The following is a 21,754-nucleotide window of genomic DNA, read 5'->3' on the forward strand; positions in this document are numbered from 1 at the left end:
TCAATTCTATCAAGAACATAGGGAATTTTTGATATTCCAAAGTTGGAATAGTTCTAGTGAGTGTTTGTAATAATACCCTATTAATAATCCACGTTTATTATTTTCTTCATTCACTCATTATAAAATTGCTTTCTACTATTGAGATTGCAGAGCAAATTGAGAGTAGGCAGGAAATACCTGAATGACAAAGATTATAAGGATTGGAGCATGAAACTAACTAGGGATTGGGAATTGAGATGAATGAGTTGTCTGCGGTCGGACAGGCTGATTCTTTCCGGTCAGCAGACGGCTGGGCTGAGAGCTGAGAGCTCGGCCTGGCTCCAAACTAATTAGCTAACACAGTATCAAGTTCAAGTTCAACTCGCGGCCATTCCCATTCCCATTCAATCAACTCACTAATTATTTGAATAACTGATGGATGAATCATTCGAGAATCAATTAATACTTCATCTTCCCTAGATCAACTGTCGTAACTTCACTCTATCTCCCTCAATATAAAACATCAAATCAAATTCTATTGTTCACATCAGCATTCAGCAATATAAGGATATTATTTTTAAAAGGTTCAATATATAATATATAATCAATACGGTAATAATAATTAACTACAAACTTATGAGTTAACACATGTCAAAATCTTGGGATGATGAGATTGATGATTGAAGTCGATCTTTAACATGAATCGTCTTTTCTGAGCTTGCTAGTTACTGTAAATAAATTCTCTTTAAACTGCCAGCATTTGTTGCATGGGAAGCATTGAAGTTAAACATGAGAAATGCTGAAAGTTTAAAGAGAATCTCACTATGGTAGCCAAATAAATTGTTTTAGGTCATTTGATTTTGTAGGTTGAGATTTCTTCATTTTGTCACCTATATACTATACTTGACAAAAAGTTCTTCTCAATTCTGGAGAGAAGTCATAAAGTCAATAATTTCACATTTGGTATTGTGATTTGATTCCAATTATAAATAAATGAGAATTACAAGGAAAGATATTTTAAATGGCAGTAAAATGAACTTTTTCAATAATTTAAGAATCACCATTTTTATTTTATTGAATACCTCAAAAACGGAAAACATTTGATACTCTAATAAAAGATCATTACCTACGGTATCTTCTTTCTCATTAATAATGAGAAAACCCTGTTCTATAATGTTACGGTACTGTCTTATGTATTATTCTTTGAAAAAACACCAGTTTTTAATTTTTATTGTAAAAATGAGAAATAAATGCAGCATGTATTACAATAATCAAATACAAATACCCAAATACAATAATAGTTGCAAGGCTGTGATGGAGAAATCTTATAGATGGAGAAAAAGATTACCATGTTATGAGATCCAGAGAAGTCTTCGCGGAGGAAAGAAGCCTCGGCCTCGGCAGAGGGGCCGTGTGACGTTCGCGTCGAAAGGTGGCGCACATGTCGTAGTGCGCTGTCTGCTGCTGCTGCTGCTGCTGCTGCTGCTGCTGCTGCTGAGCTTGCACTTCTACTCCTACTCACTGCACCATTTTCAATTTCTGCAACAAAATCAATTCACTCATTAGTCAAAATTTTCAATGCTCATTATAAGCAAGCCAATTATTATAAGTTTGCAAGGCACTTCCAGAGAATGGTTATAAACATTTTTTTCTGTGTTCATCAATTCCCAATTATAAAACTATTTAAATACAGTAGATGATTTTCATACATTATCAATTTTCGGAGGATAGTATTGTAGGCTTTTCTAAAATTATCAATTCCTAATTTTGATAATATGAATGAATGAATGAATTTGTCGAATGAAATTTATATCATAGTATAATTAATATTTGAATAGTTCTCAATTTCTTATTAAGACAACATAGACATATAACATAGACAACTCGCCAACAGAAAGCAATAAAATAATCCCACTTAAAATCGTGACAGTGGTACCGTGCCACATTTTTTTTAAAATTTGTTGAGAGTGTTCAACTTTAATGAGGATTATCCATATACTCGTATCTTGACAAAATATAAAACTTTTATAGATCTCATGTAGAATTCTCTCAGTTTTAAATTTCAGCTACTTTATAATAATTGTAGGCCTACTAATCCTTAAATGTCATCTACTTGCGTTTCACACAGACCGTTGCGGAGCACGGGTCTGCGGAACACGGAGTAGGCCTACGGGTCATTAATAATTCTTGAATTTGTACTTTAGTGGGTGAGATTTATAGGAACTTGTTTCATCAATAACAGGGCATTGCAGCAACAGAACCCTCCCGAAGAGTCAAATTCAAGTTATCCACTGCTTAGAATCCACAAAATGTTTTCGATTTAACTACTCGCTAAAAGCTGAGCTAATCCTGAAATCGAGCTAATTGTCTCAACAGGCTGTTTCAAATTAGTGGAGACAATCCACTGTCGTTATGTTGGCTTTCTAGATAGCGAATTCTCAAAATAAAGTTCAGATGATGTGAGTATAATGAACCTCCATGTTTCCATTTCGATAAATTAACAGGTGACTGTACAAACTGGAGACATTCCTATTGAAACAGACACCTCTAATAATGGTCTAATAAAATTCCCGGAGGAATTGCACTTGTTGAATTTGGGATAGTGCATTCTCTTGTTCCTTTCACGCTCACTACTTACTAGCTAATTCCCATGCACTAGTCACACACCACGACACCAGTCACATGCAGTCACCAGTGAATACAGTAGGCTACAAGCATTAATGTCAAGAATTGACTTCAACGCTTTTGAACATAGGATGACAGTCAAGGTAGGGAATCTTTGCTTTATACACTTACAATGAATTTAGAGCTTCAATTACAGCTTACATTTTTTCAAGTTTTAATAAAATCTGTTGTTTGTTGTTACACGAATCTATCATTGGATGGAGACTGGGCTGAGATAACAACATAGAGTACAATGTTTGCAGTTTTTCTCCAGTCAACATGGCTTGAAAATGTAGAATAGAAAGTAATATTAATGTTTTGCATTGTTTCAAAAACCTATACACTGTATCTGTTTTCCCATCCATTCATTACTCCTATTATTTTTGTTGAAAGGAAGGAAGGGATGGTCGATGGTGGAAAATAATCAAAAAAAGTATGAAACCTATTGACAAGTAATCAAAATGAATTAGGGTATATACGAAATATAAATCACATGAATCTTGATGATAATGTTTTGGTGAGATCATGAGTGATTTGGGAACAATAAATTATTGTCAAAAACTGATTTCTCAAATAAGTAATTTGTTGGTTTGGTACCCATGATTGTGTCAATCAATAATTTGGAATAACAATTTGTAGTGTACCTAAACTCATGCCATAAAAGATATATTTTTATGAAGATCATAAAAAGTAATTACGGGATTATAAATGATTGGCATGCTGAGTCATTAGTAGCCTTGTTTTAGTGACATAGTAAAATGCCTGACCTTTTTTATAATCTCAATCGACCTTCACCTTTAGAACAGCGTTTCTTAGAATAAGATGTAGGTAAGTTCTTTACAAACCAACTGAATATGAAGACACAGATAACCATCAGTAAACTATAGTCTAAACAGCGCGTGTTCATGAGTTCTGTCATTGTGGTGAACACCTCTATGACACAAAGATAATATCATTTTCATGGCTTCAGTGACAAGCTCTATAGTAACCTCGACCTCAGACAAAAACGCAACAGACTCCCAACGGTTGTTAACGGTTAGTTAACTGATCAGTGAACTAGGGAATTTAGTTCGATAAAAATGTTAACCGAAGCGTAGTTTTTACAGAAACGGAAGTGATTGGCTGTCATGAGAAATAACGTGAGTTGAAACTTTTTGACACGGACCAGCGACATCTATGAAATATTGAGCCTCATTTCCATGGTGGATGGAACGCAGGCTAAGTGGAGGAAGTCCCTCCTGCAGTCATAACTGACATTCTTTTTGAATTTATACAACTGACCATGAAAAACAAGGCCCGGATACAGTAGCCCGCTGAGATAAACGTATGATAATAGACCCACCATCTTCCAATTCCTTTCTTTTTTCTACCAACACAATTACCAATACCTTTTCCTATTTCCTTTTTTCTCGTTCCTTATCTTCCTCAATTTCCTCATCGAACAGGTATCTCTCTAAGCTTTTTCTGCATCATCATCGTCATCTTCATCGGTTTTCTCCTTCTTCATCTTCTTTTTGTTCTGCTTCTTTTCCCTTCTTCTCATAAGTATCATCTCCACAGCCTCTTCATTATCTACTTCTACTCCACCTCATCAGCCTTTCGTTTCACTTTTTTTCGGTTTCCATTATCCAATTCAACAGCTACTCATTTCAAAACGACTTGATGAGCTCTATCAATCTGAGAAAAAAATAGCAATTAACAACATTATTTTTTTCTGGGTGATGACCCAACCAATGAATGACGTGGCAGAAAGATGATTGGGGCTTCGAGCAAAAAAATGATCCAGGAATCTGACGACGAAAATTGCAGTGGAAAAACAAAATAGAAGATTCATTCCTACCCAATCATTGACTCAATTTTGTGCATGTAAGAATAAATGAAATTATTATAATTCACTCAAAGGCTACTGGTTTTAACGGAAGCAATAAAGTACTAGTAAATACAAGAAAATTTATTATTTTCTTTCTTTCTTCAATCATTCTGACATTAATAGTCAAATTTCTGTATCGCCAATCTAATGTAGATTGTAAAATATGTGCTGAGTCATATTGATCCAGCCTAGTTGTAGCTTCAAAAACTGTTAAGTTTAAAAGTCGATTTTGTTTTTATTTTAGGGTAAATTCAAATAGGCTATGCATCTTTGCTGTGCAAAAATTAGCTCAGTAATTAAATTTATATCATATAAGTAAATCGTTAGCATTGATAATATTTTGTAAATTACAGAAGTTTTCATTCTCCAATTTATTCAAAACTAGATAAAAATTGAAGAACTACGGAAATTATTCTCATAAATACCTGAACTTTCATTTTTTTTATTCACTCATAAATCACATCATAATCAATGAATTTCATATGCGGTAACACAGCATGCATATCTCTGAATAAATCTTCACGCGATTTTAATTCAACCAAAATGAATAAATTAACAAACTAGATTCACTTTCTATGCGATGCATAATTAATTATTATTAAATTTATCCCTATAACAATTAAATTCCGGGAAAACAGGTTATGCTTTAGGCGGATAATTTTAGGTAATGAAAGCATCATGTAACGTGAATGAAGAGGAAAATAAATAGACAAGATGATTTAATACATTTGAAACCACACCATTATCCGGGTCCCAACGATGTTCGGCATTGAAGCGAATTTTGGTAGATAATCTGTGTAGAAATCCGATCAATACGTTTTTCCAAATTAACTAGCCACCCTCACCAGTCTATTATTAAGAAGATGAAAGTACCAACCAATCTCAACCAGGGGGATCGGAAGCTCATCGAAGGAAGAAGATGAAAGAAAAACAGGAATGGCATTTCAATTCACCACCTTGGCAACCCCTAACAATGAGAGGTGCCCTGGCGAGGGGGAGCGAGATTGTCCTAAGTGGGAAGGGGACTGTCCCCTAGGGATTGGACTTGTCAAATTACAGAAGAGAAATGCTCCTGTCGTTTTCTGTTAACATAGAATTGATGAGTCTCTCCTTTCCTAGATCTACAATACGTTACCGAAATCTAATTGGATTACCCCTCTTCCCCCCCCCTCCTGAAGGCGGGGCCAAACAACACGCCACTGGATTATCGTTAACATCATCACATTGCGTCATATCAAAGTCGCACCGCATCAATTACTTGTTCACCAATTTGCATACAACGCTGCACTTCCTACCCTCACTAGCCATTCATATATAGATTTATGGCCTGCATTTTCATAACAGGCCACTTGAGATTTTCATTGTAGGTTGTGTTGCAATTTCGTGATAGAATCATCATTCTAAAAAGGGGGTTGAAATGATGATTAACTTGAACTGAAATAGTAAGGGGAGGATGCTATAGGTTACTCCAAACATCATGATATCGTGACTGACTCACTATCACTAGGTACAGTCTTGTTGGAAATTCATCTCTATGAATCAATTCTCATAACAGTATTGAGTTTTCAAGACGAGAGGATGTTGTTGACAATGTTGTCCATGGAAGAACGAATTGAAAGAAGACAATATAATACATAGTATTCAACTTAGAAATATGCTTTTCAGTTTTAATACTTATATTTCACAAGATTGAGTCAGATTGTGGAAATGCACCCTTTTTGTTAAATTATTGTATCATACAAGTAACGTATATCTATGAAAATGCTATCTCTATTCGTAGTTTTTTAAGAAGGAAAACCCAACTTTTGAAATTTCATACTAAACGAGCAACAAATCAAACCCAGAAAAACTTTGTTTGAAATGCATCTGTCACGAAACATGTGAATCCGAAATTTTGAATATTTTTCCAGATGAACCTATCAAGGAAACCAGATAAACCTCAAAACAATATTCAAAAACAGACAATAACCAAACTTCCGTAGGCTAGAATTATCGAGTACAGTGAGTGATCCTTGTCGATTTAATTTCAATGCACCAGCGTTCTCTTATGAGTTTCAACATCAGACTCACCCATCAGATTGTCACGAGCACTTGTCAGCACTGAAAATCATCGCTTGAAGGGAAACAGCGTCAGTTCACTTGCGCCGACATGCCCTCAGTTACATTTTCCCCCAAACATACCTACCGCTCCTGGCGTACATTTCAAAATAGAAATGCTCATGCCGATCTCATATTATCACCATTAGATTTGATATACCTCTATCTTCCAAACTGAAATTCTGACCAAACGTGAATGATGGATTAGCCACGGTTGGAAAGAATTCTGGCTTGCTCCACTCGAGGAAGCCACTTCGAAAAAATATGTACGTACAGAACTTTGCATAGGAGCTGCTAGCTAGCAGGTGAGTTGATTTGGACGAATTTATAATCGACCGCCGCTGCTATCATTATACATACTTAATGAGGTAGTACAACATAGGCTACTTGACAATGCATTATTCATTTACTCAGTCAACTAGATTAAAAAGGAACAATAAAATTTAGCATGTGGGCGAGGCGAGGTGGTGTTCAACATGACCTTGCTAGTTCAATGTGTTCATTCCACTGTGAGTTTGAAAGAGAAAGTGTAAATGTGATTTAAATAAGCTAGAAATTAATAAGACATTCAATAAAATGCTAATTAATGTTAATTCTTGAGCACAACATTTTTTGTGTGATATATATATATATATATATATATATATATATATATATATATATATATATGAGGGAAATTTACGTAAAACGAGACTGAGGCTAAGAAATGATGCCAAAATAGATGAGGGATGAGAATTGTAGTAATATAATGTGAGATGAAGAGTATTCTAGTAGGGTATATGATAGAATAATAATATGATAATAATTGAAATAATAAGACGTTGATGTTGTCAATACCACTATATTTATTTGTTCAAAAATTAATTTACATTACAGAGCCAGGTTTCATGGTGAGACCTACCACATCTTCAGCTGAACTAATGTGTGTAGGGCCCGGTTGCACAAAAGCCGGTTAAATTTTAACCGTGATTAATTTCACTAGAACCAATCAGAGAAGGCCTTTTTTATAAGACGACTTCTCTAATTGGTTCTCGTGGAATTAATCGCCATTAAAATTTAACCGGCTTTTGTGCAACTGGCACTGGGCGTTACCATGTAACCTGGTTCTGTAATGTAAATAATTTTCGAACAAATATAGTTGTATTGACAACATCAACGTCTTATTGTTTAAATTGAGGAGAAATACCTCAACATCTCGTACCATACAATTAAAAATAATATGATGATAGTATAATATGAGAAAGAAGTGAATAAAAATGAGTAATGTTGATATAATAAGTAATATATAAGATAGGAGCAAATGAGAATTCCAAAATTAAATATGGAACTGAAATTCATTGGGGTTAGATGAAAATACGAAAATTGAGAGAGGATGACTGTAAGAGCATGCAAGCATAGGCTAACACAAGTGGTTGGCACAATTAATAGTGCCTCCACCACCTATCCTCCAACCTTCTCCCACTCCCTTTCCATAGGTGAAGAAGAGGAGGTTGATAAAACTAAGTGGAATCGTGGGCAGCTGAAAAATCAGCGTTGAGGCAAGAGACGGACGGTGTGACCTTACTTAACCTATAACCTCACGCTCCTTATCCAGTCACACTTCTCGTTCAACGTTCAAGTCAAATACATGAGCCACAGCCACAGAACAGTCCGCCCACAAAACGGTGGTTGCGCATGCACACAAACAGAGCCAGACAATGTGTGACCAACAAGAAGAGGCAGAGAAAGAAAGACAGAGAAAATGAGGACAGAAGTGAAGGATAGGAGAGAACCTCAAGAACCAGTTCTCTTCAGCAAGTTAAAAGAAGAGGAAGTGAGTCAAACAGCAGGAGAGAGTGAAAGAGCTAGTCAGACAAATCATGAAGCAGGAATAAATTCTGCACAAATCTTATACCACACCGATATGTCAAGAGAGAACTACTACCGTAGTTGGAATGATTCTTTGTTCTTTGGTGAACTATGAAGTGTTCTCAAGCCAAATACTTATTTACAAGCGAGCTACTGGTACAGCAGCAGACCATAGTTGGTTGTTTATGGGCGTTGCATAATTTTTCTGGAAGTGGACTGAACCGTACTGGAAACCGCGCAGGTTAAAGACTACTTGAGAACTTATTTAGCATATTCGAACTTTCAACAATTGCGTTAGACTAGAGAAGGTTAAACTTATAGAAATTGGAACACAGCTCTTTTCCAATCGATATAAACCTTCAAACCAAATGAATCAACCAAACTAAAGCACTCTGAAAGGAGAGTTCTGCACAGCTTTGAACTTCTTGTTTTGGCCCACCCAAATCCAAGGCTTGTGCATAGGTAATGATGGGGATGAGCTATGAATAAGCTTATAAATACGGAGCTAATAATTATTCTCAATGATGATGAAGGAGACTGGTGATCCATCCCTTGTTGGTCACATATCAACGAGCAGTTTAGAAATTTACGGATTACTTCGTAACGCTCCCACTGAGCGGACAATCACACAGAATTTTACTGAAATCCAATGAAACAATCAACTCAAATTACTATTTGAAAAATTATTGAAATTATATAAGAGGAGGTAGAATTCAATCAGGAAATGATTTTAGATATGATAGAATGATTGAAGTTCTGTCACAATAATAAAACAAGAATTTAACAATCCCAGATTTACCTAACTGAAAACTTGGCAGTAACTAATCACAAATTTATTCCTCTCCTTACTCATTTTTTCTAATTTATTCGTCATTCCTCCAAATTTATCTCATGAATATCTTTCTTCCTTTTATCTTGACGATTTCATAACAAAGGAGTTGTCTCATTTCCCACCTTTTCGATTGATCTCCCATTTCTATCCTGAGTCAGTCTCTTATAAACGGTATTGAGCTTATAAACGGTCTTGTCTCTTCCTGAAGCGAACGATGATAGTTTCCTCGCATGTCTCACTAGTGGAAAAGTGAACCAATTAACCAAAACGCTACTCAACATTTGAAAAGAACGTTAAACTTGAAAAATTCACAAAGTAATTGAGAGTACTGATACACGTTTGGGACGTTCAGTGCTAACCACTCAACCAATACTTACATCAAAGACAATTCTGCATAATTTGAACTGGCTCAGTGCGCCCACTACATGTGTGAGAGAGGGATAACATTACAATCCCTAGAGAGATGAATATTGAGAGAATGAGATAACGAGTGAACGATTGAAGATCGTTCCCGTCTGAGGGGGAACCAGTTCTGCAAGTCTAATCACTCCGCAACTCCATAGAGCACGTACCTCACTTCCCGTAGGCTACTATTCTTCAGCGATCAACGACTCGCACACACTCTAATCCTTCCCTTTCTTTTTACAATTCAAAGGTGACATCAGAAAGAATGGAGATGGTGTATTATGAGGGCGCTAATCACCAGAATGAATATGCATTCAATAGGTTGGCTATATAACCCAGTATTCAATTGCATGCTACATAGGCTAGGCTACTACAATACTATATCTAGCGTTTTAAATACCTCTCTCTTCTCTCAATACTTTCGTTTTCAACATTTATTTTTAATTTATAAGCAAGTCGATCATTGAAATCATATATTAACAATAATTGTATAGCTTTACTTTAATTCATATGTTTACACGCCATCAAACACTATACTCTTCGAACATAAATGCAACTATTTCACTTTTAGTACATAATTTGTCATTTTTCGATAAGTCATATATGAAAGTATACATCACAGATTAATAAAGTTGTATAGTGATGTGGTATTTAATTGAAATGAAATTATTGTGCTTTCAAAGTTTTCGTGTTTTTATACATTTCTCATCCATTCAGTATTCACAGATTATTTACTTTAGTGTTGTAGAGGTACTAGGACGTCCTGGAGGTCCTGGTTGTACTAAATGATTTTTCTTAGGCAAATTGAGAAACCATGGTGATCATGTGCAATTATTTGTTTCGAATGTGGTTCACATTGTCACAGTATCTTAATAATATATATTATAATAATATTATTAATATTATAATAATATCTCAAAATAATTGAGAATGCTAAGACTAGCAAAACCCTGGTACATTAACGTGTAAATTTTGCTCCGTATTGTCTTTCACTCTGGTCAAGTTTGGAAAGTGAAAATTCAACTTCGGCTACAAATTGATCAATCTAGAGAACTCGAGGTAATGATATAGTCATGATTGCGCGTCATGCAATTTAGGCAATCACACACTAAACACCAGGCTTTTAGGATGCTAGTTGATTTGTTCTGATCTTACCACACAAGTATTAATAATATTATACAGGGACAGGATGGGAGGGGGCTCAGAGGCTCCGCCCTATGGCATCAGCTGCTTCCTGTACGTTTGCTCATAAATAATTTATCAAGAAATGGATGAAATTAGGACATACATGGAAGCACACGCCTTGCAGCATTCGAACTGGTGGTAAATTCCTTGGCGTGTGGTCCACTACACGAACTACTAGAGAAAATGATATCACCGAAATCGTTCAGCCAAGTAACACATCTTCATTTGTAGTGACGTCTGGTTCTGAATTTTTTCCGATGATATATCATTAATCAAATTGATGACTACTGCTGTATAATTCATCATAAACTCTGTTGATTTGTAGCCAACAATTTACAAGGTCACTGAGCCGTTTTGTTGGACAAACCTGTGTAGACAATCAAAGAAGGACCTCAAAGCCCTGATTATTTATAAGTAACTTCAGTATTTCAACCTGGGAAGTAGATTAGGACTCCACTATCCTTCTTGTATAGAAATTACCAATTATTACCATAGATTAAATTATTACATGATTTCTATAGAGACATAGACCTATATTGAGTGATATATTAAATAATGTCAAGTATGCCTATTTATTACTCTTATACAAAACTTGGAAATAAAAATTTAGAATACACGTTTTGCATGATTGTTTTCGCATATACCATAACATGATGTCCTTCATTAAAATATCAAGTCAAACAAAGAAGTTCAATCCAAAACTTCATATGGATAAAACCCAATATCATCAAACACATCTCTCTGAAAACTATACAACGTCAATGTCAATATTACAGTATACTTTGAAAATTATAATAAGTACAGTCTCCCAGCAAACAAAATGTTAATTTGGAATAGATAAGTGGTAAAATATGTGATTTGGAGAATATTGTACTTTTGATTGCTCCTACGTGTCATCAAATTTACCGAACAATACTATAACAATAACACTTGAACACTAAAGTTTTATGTCTCTAGCCGAAAAATTGTGGTTGAGAACGACAGGCAACCATGATTGAGATTGAGACGGAGTGAGAATTCCCTTCCATCTACCAACGTCTACCTCCTGACAAAAGCCTTTCTGTTGGGTTCCCATAGCGGCGCATCCCACTTGCCATACAGTCGGAGAGCATTGCACTGCCTCCACAATAATGACGAGAGAAATTGCATTTGGTCCGCAGCAGTACAGCAAGCAAGGTGCCACAAATGGAACAGCCAAATTACTCGACAGTTTTTCTCACCTAATTCGAGATTTTTCCTATTCGAATTGAGGTTACAGTGGCGTACTACGACTAGCCATTTCTTCGATGTGTCTGCAACATTCGTGTTCTTTCAGAGGGATTAGATGTGCTGATGTGATAGTAGAAGGTATTCAATTTTTCATGATACTAGTGAAAATATAATAATAATAATAATAATAATAACAATAAGGGATACAGAAAGGAGAACTTGTAAAATAGACATTGAGTATGAAGAGAAAAGAAATAAGAAATATAAAAGCTAGAAGAATAAACAGGAAAGCTACCAACTCTCTAAAGCTGTAGCTCTATTATGATGGTATATTTTATGACTTGTCATCAATCAATTAATTGATTCCAGTTTCAAGATCATAGTGAGAAAGAAGTTGATGAACCTTAAATTAAATTGAAGTCCTTATCTGTAGATCACTCAACTCAATAAATCACCTATAGTCCAGGCAATGAATGCTCAAAAAAGGGTATAGATGGAAATGTTTGGAAGACAATTTTTCACCACACAGTTCTGTTAAGGGTAGAGTAAGGAGGTAAATATATCAAAAGTCCCTACCGCTACCCACTTTGCTAAGAGGGGTGGGGGTGGTTTAAAGGTACCATTTTTTGTTTCTCACATAGAACACAAACATTATGTATCCTAAGGACTTGACTGTCATATGCAAAATTAAAGCTTACATAATTTCCTACAACATTCATCCCACAACTTTTTCTATATCTCCTCTAGTTTTCGAGAAGGGTATTTCGCTCTTGAAGGTGTGACATTTTTGAAAAAAAAAACACATTTGCCACCAATATTTTTCTATTTTGGCTCTTCTAACTTTTAAAAAATCGATGGGAAGAATCCATGCTGATTATGAGCTTATTAAATTCTCTTCAATTTGATGTATAATTTCATACTTTTACGAATTTTCCTACTTCTTTTGCAGCGAGTGTGAAATCACCATTTTTGCAACAATAGACCAATTGACTAAGGAATTTATAAATTAATATGAGACATAAAAGGGTAAAAAAACATTTGGAGGGAATGTTTTAAACAAAATTTTTGACTTTGCAGCTTTGTTGAAACTAGTTAGGGGGAGAACATATCAAAATCCCCCATTCCTAACTCTTGTGCTAAGGGGATGGGGGTGGTTTAAAAGTTGTATTTCTCAGCGTTTTGCTTCCACGCTCATATCTTGAGAACAATGCGTTCAACCGACTTAAATAACAATTCAAAAATAAAGCTTGATAAATTCTCTACACTTTTTGTTCAGTGGAATTTTGTGATATTCCCAACAGTTCCCGAGATATTCGCTCTTGAAGGTGTGTAATTGTTAAAATAACAGGTTTTTATCCAGTGTAGTTATCTACTGTGTTTATCTACTGTAGTTTTCAGTAGACTTGGTAGACATAATATTCAACTAAAAATCATCAACATCATCCTTCCTTATCCATATTTATCATTGCAGGTACATTACAGATGTACTCCACAAATATCCAAAAGAAATGTACATTATTCTTAATAAGCCACTTCCTATCAAGCATGATGGAAACTCATTGTTTTAATCAGAGGAAAATCGTCCATTCATGAGTTCTCATAAATATTATTTTTCACTTTCATTGGTATTTTAAGTCACGTAATGGCCGCGCATGCGCAATGGCACTGTATTCGTGGGCGAAATGCATGAAGTTGCAAAGTTGTCGCATGACTTCATCACTTCTTGCCGGTCACCGTTGCCGCGTTTATTCAATCGGCATTGCCAGTTCTGAGAAGTCGGCCTTCACCGCATTCGCATTCTCTCAGACAACAATGTAGAATATACTTTCTGTAGAATATTCTTTGCTCGGATTCAGATCACTCTGAAAGCAGAGTGTGAGAAAAACAGCAAACTATTCTGCGCAGTTGGGCCGATGATTGATTTCCGCTTTCTTCCACATTGAACAAGGTCCTGGCAGTTTTTCTCTCTGGATACCAAATGGTACGTGATGACGAATATTTCCAACGGATTATTCTGACTGCATTCTTGGGTGCTCTACTTTTGTTATAAGGTTGTTATTCCGTGTTCAAAAAGAATGGGGTGTTGTTTGAGATCAGGCATTCTATAGATTGCAGTTCCTTTTATCAAAGAAGGGATTGATTTGATGATTACGAGTAATTGATTAATTATCGTTTGACCTGGGTGGTCAAGGTCTGGTGTCAAAGGTATTCAGGTTTCACCTAACCATTATCAAGGCATCTTATGTGATTTATGGCTGTTTTTAGGCAGCAGATTCGTCCAATAACTGAATTTCTCTTGAGTTTCCAGTGATTATTGGGTTTAATATTGAATTATAATGAAGAATTTCATCGGTCTAAATTCAAAATTTCTAGTTTCTAGTTTTTGGACAGAAAATTGAACTTGAAAATTCTTAAAAATGGAATGTAACCTATATCTTTTGGAAAAATGTTACTGTTTACAAAATTTGGAGAAGAACAGTTTTGATCTCTCCCAGTCATTGCAAAATGAAATTGTAATAAATTGTATTGATAGATGAAATGAAATAAATAAATACATTTAGATAGATATATTTGAATTCTTCAATAGAATAGCCAGTAGCAATAGAAAGGGCAAGATGCTCATGTAGACAAAGAAACCGAATAAATAATGTAATACCTTTATTCAAAAAAGTCTTACTTTTACTATTATAGCTGCTTCAACTTTCGAGGGCAGAAATTAGTCTGAAATTACAGCACGTCAAAATATCATGGTCTGTTCTCAAGGAGCAATAGACTATTGATTAGAGTCCACACCATTATTAGAGTTTATCAACTCATGGCAGAAGTTGAGAAAATCTGTTGAAATTCCAGTTGAAGCTAGCCAGAGAAACTTTGAGTTAAAACAAGAGAGGACCTATCGTTTGAATTCTTATCAACAAACAAAAAAATCATGAAATGCAGGAACCGCACCAGTATATTGATGAAGGTCTCCAGCTATAAATTAAAAGTGTTTACAAAAAGATAGGAGCGCTCACACGCAGATGTGCTGGACGTCTAGTGTTTTAGCGTCCGTCGTATTCGTATATTGGAGTTTATGAGGAGTTTAGGGGTGAAAATTCATAACAAAACTGACATGTTTTGTAAAACATAAGACATCTATCGCTCCATGATTTCTGATTTCGACAGGCTGAGCGTTTGTTGTTTGGGTTTTTTGGAAAGAAAATAAATAAGCAGAATGTCATAAGAGGGAGAGGGAGACCGGCCGGGTGGCTTCAGGATTCAGGATAGTAAAGCCTCTTTGTCTGGATGCAGCAAGCAGTAACACTACACCCGTCCGATCCGATCCCATAGAAGCCCCAACAATGTTTAATGACAACAAGCCACGCCGGTGTAATGTGCCAAAATCCGCCTGCCTAGATAAATGATACCCAGTCGGCACAGCGATCAAATGACACACTATTCTTCATAGAGTAGAAGATTCTCCATTTTATATACCCATGTTTTTTGTGGCTTTGGGAATCTCTTGACGGCTCTCACGCAAATCCTATCAACTTCATTCTATTAATAATGCGAGGAAAAGATGGTCGGTCTAGCGGCTATGTTTCCAGCGACATGAACTTCAAATTGTGTAAAGTTTTGATATTCAAGAGAATAAACTCTAGAAAAGTTCATCAAGTCATTGAACCGATGAGTGATGGGTCTGAATGGTCGTTTGCACCCTTACCGATTGTCGGTAATGTCCTACAATTAGCTAATTCTCAACATGTGATTCTTGTAGCCCATTGGACAACATTCTGGGTTTCGTGACGATAAAAATGTCGGTGAGTTGTAAGCTGGTAAGTTAGTAATCGGTAAATTGGTAACGGCCGTTGTAGGAGTAGTTTCTGATAGGCATGCTTCAGCTTAAGATATAGTACCGAAAAAAGGACTGAATTTTGAGGAAAAATCGGAATTATCATTTGTACGGAGTGACAGAAATATATGACGAGAAATATGGGTAGAATCTTTTCGTGAAGAAAATCATAAAGACTGAGTCAATGTGGAATACATAATAAGTTTAGAAAACTAAATAGTATGATTTTAAATACGTATTTTAAGTAGAACGCTTCCTTTTCAAGAAAGGGGTCAATAGAAGCTGAATTTGAGGAAAAATAATACAATAAATACTGAGCTATCAAAGAGCATTGGTGGTGCCAGAAAGTATACAATGTAATAGAGAAAAAGATAGGAGTATGTAAAAGAGTAAATGTAATAGAATATAATTACATTCTATACTCTCTCCGTAGTGCTTTCTACAATATTTTGCGAATCAACAAAAGTTGACTTAAAAAATAGCTAAGGAAAGCTAAGGTGAGTGAGAGTAATTTAATCCGATGAACTATTCATTTACTTTGCTTTTGAGATGATCGCAAGAAGTTAATCTGTAAAATGCAAACCCCTACTTCTTTGAATCTGAAGTGGTGAAGCAAACTGTTCATCACTTATGCCGCCTATCAAGATGCGATGAAACGTAAATTCTAATGCAAATATTGATACTTTTCATTCCAAGAGGGGCTGAAGACTACAAATACGTTTGGCAACTGAAGAGAGTCGCTCCTTCTTCTTCTCCAATAGTATTTTTGGCATGATATACGAAGCTGTTCTTCCTTTGAGGCATGCATTGCTACTTGAAGAATGTTGGTCACTCCTTCGCCAGAAATCTGACATCCTTGTGGAGCGATAAAACATGGCTTCCAGCTCCCTCCGCCAGCATATATACAGTTCAATCTAGATATATATTATTTGTATATGTGTGTTTTCATCCCCCTGATTCCATCACACCTGCTTACCTGCCTCCATTCTCTGGTCTGCTGCTAGCTAGCTCTCCTTCTTTCCTTTCAGGGAAGATTCCCTCTTGTGAATCGTCCTGCCGTGAACAGTCTGATCCTTTTGTAGTGGGTTACTAGACTCAGCCCGAAGGGATTTCACGGAATTTCAGTTTGTGATACCTCACAAAAACTTCTTCGACAAAAGAAAATCGTCTTCTCTGCTGCAATCTCACGCGCACCAATGCTCCACCGCCCATTTGTTCCATCAAAACATTTGACAACTATAAGTATGTAGTGAATGTCGAAGATTTATACCAGTCAATAAAACGAACTTGGATTCAGGAGGACAAATATCTACAGGCGGCTTTATAGAAAATTGACAGTTCTCCTATCAACTAGGACTTGGATGTTTTCTGTTTTATGAGTTGTAAACAATTTTTATTATTATCGAGTGAAGCGAAAGATATTGAATAGCCCCCAAATAGCATGGCGAACAATAAGGTAGTCACTATCCATGAACGTTAGTTAGAATAAATGTAAAATATTCCTGAAGTCATGTATTTTATCAAATGCAATCGTATTAAGGCTTACTTTAGTCTGTTACTTGATGTTTTGTTTAATTTTAAAGCTGGGTTTACACCAAAGTTATAAACAAAATGTTAATAATATAATCCTTATAGATTCTATTGGATTGAACGGAACTTGACAAACACATATGTTCATCATGTGTATGATAAGATAATATATTCAATCTAATAGAATCTATAAGGATTAAGTTATTAACATTTTGTTATTAACTTTGGTGTAAACGCAGCTTAAGTGATGCGTGTATTGAACGTGATCAAAGGAGCTCGTCTTCCGTAGTTGAACAGAAATAAACTAAAGACAAAATTCTTTGATCAAGTTGATTGGACGTTGAAAAATCTATTCAGTTTAAAAACAGACCTTAATCACATGAACTCTATTTGAACAATTTGGTGTTGATCTGTTGATACACTGCAAGCGTTTTGATGGAATAAAAATATAATTTTCCAACTTCATACATTTATGCTACAACTATGAAATAAAACTGAATCAGAAGTTGAAAATTGAAAAAGTTTTTTGTTTTGATTTCTTCCCCAAATGGTTTATTCCCCTCTAGACTTCAATTTGATTTCTTTCATAAATGACATCACCAAGAAGATTTACCACGAACTAACCAAGTTAGATGCTTGGGAGACAATCAAGTTGTTGAGAACTCGTTCCACTCCAAAGAGAACACTTCATTACATCAGCCTCTGTCAGTTCCGAAAGAAGTATAGCTCACATTTGATGATCTCTTGTAACAGCAGACGTGCTTCACTCCACTTATAGGCTGGAGATGATAGCCATGAGATACAGGGTGGTAAGAGAAGCCCTATCTGTCGCGCAGACACGTCGTTTATTCACACAAAAGAGAACGGAGTCAGAAGATAAGACTTGTAGGTAGGTGTTAAATGCATGATACGTGCTCTTCAGGCAGATCAAGAAGACAAAATTCGTGATTACAACGAGATGCAATGCAAGGGCACCTTTCTCCCTTACCTACCTTTCCACTGATGAAAATTCTTTGTTCCAGCAAACTCACGAAATACGGACAAATGCAACTCATTGCGCAACTCGCGGCACGAATCTTGACACGAACGAACCATCACCGACTCTACTCCTTTCAATGACATCGATTCAAATTCGTACAAAGCATTGGCTGCTTATCTATTGAAAGTCAATTTTGTAATAGCATCTTCATAGAATGAATTACTTGAGGGTTTTCCATTTCAATTCAAATTGTTTTCATTAAAGAATAAAATGGAATATATGAATATAGTTACTCCTAGTTTAGATTATTTTTTAAAATACAATAAAATTCAGTGCTTATACTAATATCTTGAAAAGTTTTTCGTAATCCAGTAATCGATACATAGTGAATTCGATACAGTAGTCTCCAATTGAAATTTTAATTTTAACTCATTTAATGATGAAAACTGGATTCTCTATTCCGAAAGTTCTATTTCGGATTCAATTACGCATCAATATTACGGAACATTCAAGAAAATAGGAAAAAAGAATAACAAATTAATGTTTCCAAAACTCAGAAGTTAACATGTTTTTTTCTTCAAATCTCTTCTCGATAGATTCAAAAAATCAAGTCACCACTTCAAATTGAATCTCACAGGATGCTTCAGACTATCTTCATCTCGAATTGACTGACTTTCCAATTCAATTCAGTATTCCTCGATAACTCATATCTTTCACGGGAGTTGATATTGAAAAAATAGCTGCTGATCAGTGGCTTCAATCATTTAAAAAAAAATATTCCGAATAAACGTGACGCGATTCAGCCCAATATTAATAAATTATTATGTATAATACCATTTGATGTTGTTTTCTGGATAGTGGAAGTGAAGCTTACCTGAAAAAGAAGAAAATAATTTAGAAACAACAAAAATATTAATAAACTTGAAGATGAACTAATCAACCTACTGTATAAAATCACATCTTTGTAGAAGCAAAGCTAGAAAAAAGTTTGAGAATCAACCATCTTTACTAATTCTTCTCAAAAAAAAAAATAAATAAATAAATAAATAAATAAAAGGAAAAGAGGAAGCGTTGTGGATCTCTGGATCATAAAATAATTTATTGTATTTGACATTTCATAGATCAACTGCTCAATCTCAATCAACGTTGCTATTTTTTCGAATATTGTGCATTTTCAATCAATCTCTAATGAAGTTAGTTCTTTACAGCTTTTCCATTTATCTCTGAAACGCTTCTTTGGGAATCTTACTTCAGTCAAGATCAAGAAAGCAGATACTTATATCATTTTAGAATTTGATTGGTGTTTCAAAAAAACAAAAAAAAAACTAGCTAAATATGGTTGAACTAATATGATTGAAATGAGGACATGGTTTCAGTAGAGGACGAACAACATCCATACAGAACAATCGTGGATATAATAAATTGCGAGAAGAGAAGAAAAAGATGGGACGAGTTTGAAACGTTTGGACTAGCCCACCCGAGGTCAACTGAAACTGAGAATTAAATCAAAAAACGATGGTAAAGATGCAAACCAAAAGGAGCCAAGGGGTCTTTTGCTTATACTCGAAAACATGAACTGACACAATGGATAATATTTGCAAAAAAGCATTTCTTGCGCGAGCCTAAAATATTCCAGTCTTCCTTCTAATAGCCGACAAAACTGCATCATTAGCAACGCCTATAATGTGAATAATGGAAGAAGAAATAACCACAGACTATGTACAAAATTTTGGTATTATCTGAATAATAAAAGGAAAAAAGTGTCCAAAATAATCAGCTTCTATATTGAGAGCACAAGTGCCGGCCGGCCGGCATACAATAATGCGTTTAGAAACCATTGTCAAAATGCCATTGGCATTGGCCTGGCACATTTCTTCTAAATAGAGACCAGATCCGTTACAATAGATCTACTATGGCCTCGACAATGACATTAAAAAAGCTAACGGAGGCGGAAACCACATCGAAACGATCGAAAAGACACTTGAATAAGAAAATCGAGCAATTAGTGAACTATATAAGGTTCGCTTATCGACAGTTAGAGGGCCTATTCTCAACGATCCGCTGGAGAACGTCTGTCAGTTATTGTGAACGCCTCCACCTTGAAATAGGCCAGCTGCAATACGCCAACACTCACAACATTTCAAGTAAAACGAAATTTCACTCTTCCGATTTTCACATTCTACATTTGTGACTGAAAGTTTAAAACGTAGTGTACATTCTGTTAGCAGTGAAAAGTCGAGGAAATCCAGTATTAAATCTCAAAATTGTCAAAAATGTTCGTTTAACAACAGAGAAATTGAAGATGTAAATGACTTTCTGAAAATTGAAATGAATATCTTAAATGACTATTTGGGAATTTATAATTACCAAGATTGAGAGTAATTAACATTTGAAAAAATGTAATTGGAAATCGTAATCTTCGAATGTAACTAGGTATATGTGACCTACACAAACTGTGCATGTCATCATCAACTGCAGGCACTTATACACTTCTCGTTGAACTTTGTCATGAATATTTGTAATGCAGTTCACAAAGTAATCTATGATTCTGTCACAAATTTCAACTGAACCGACGAGAATGTAGACTGCTTTACAGAAACCGACATTATTTTGGTCGAAGAATTCAATGAAGTAGACATACAGTTGTGACAGAGCATTCACGCGAGTCTGCGAGATAGCACTTCACTTCACTTGTCAATTGTACGATCAGTAGCGAAAGCTCACCAGGAAAAGCTCGTCAAATAATACGAAGTGCGACACTAGAAAACACGCCTTCTCACCTTACGGAAGAGGATGTTGGAAATTACTCTCTTCCGACGCGAATCCTTCAGATTGACACAATGCTAGGTTACTTTACATGATGATGAAGGCCAATGCTGCAAATAGCTCACAGGGTACACTACTCTTATTCTACAGTTAATGTATCATGAAACCTATTGCAATTTGATGAGTTCGATATTTCTACAAGAACTTGCATTGATTTTATCATTTATTTTATAATCGAAACAGACATCTTTTCTTCGATCAATGTTGTAACGATAAACTCAAAAGCTTAGTTCAAACTAAGATTGCGGTTTCATCATAACTGAATCACCTGCATTTTGTATATCAGCGTCGAATCTAAACATAGCTAGAGCGCTCTATATTATTCAGTCAATACAAATGCATACAACATGGCTGCACGCAACATAACATACACACATAAAAGCACTAAAGGTCATGACATTTCATGTATATCCCAACATGGCTGATTGCAGTATAACAGACAATACGAGTTATAATCGAAGGATAAAATATGGAATAGATGCAGATGGTTTTCAAGAT

At 35.4% G+C, this 21,754-nt stretch overlaps 1 protein-coding gene across 1 annotated transcript in view; it reads right to left on the minus strand.

The window, feature by feature from the left end:
* LOC111062315 (DE-cadherin) overlaps positions 1-21,754 on the minus strand; it is a 93,260-nt gene that overhangs the window by 30,377 nt on the left and 41,129 nt on the right. Inside the window, exon 2 of the mRNA XM_039427354.1 lies at positions 1,328-1,518. Within this exon, the coding sequence (XP_039283288.1) occupies positions 1,328-1,518 (191 nt within the window). The remainder of the gene's footprint in view (positions 1-1,327; positions 1,519-21,754) is intronic.

The sequence above is a fragment of the Nilaparvata lugens genome, chromosome 4 (genome assembly GCF_014356525.2).
Source record: "Nilaparvata lugens isolate BPH chromosome 4, ASM1435652v1, whole genome shotgun sequence".
Taxonomy (NCBI): domain Eukaryota; kingdom Metazoa; phylum Arthropoda; class Insecta; order Hemiptera; family Delphacidae; genus Nilaparvata; species Nilaparvata lugens.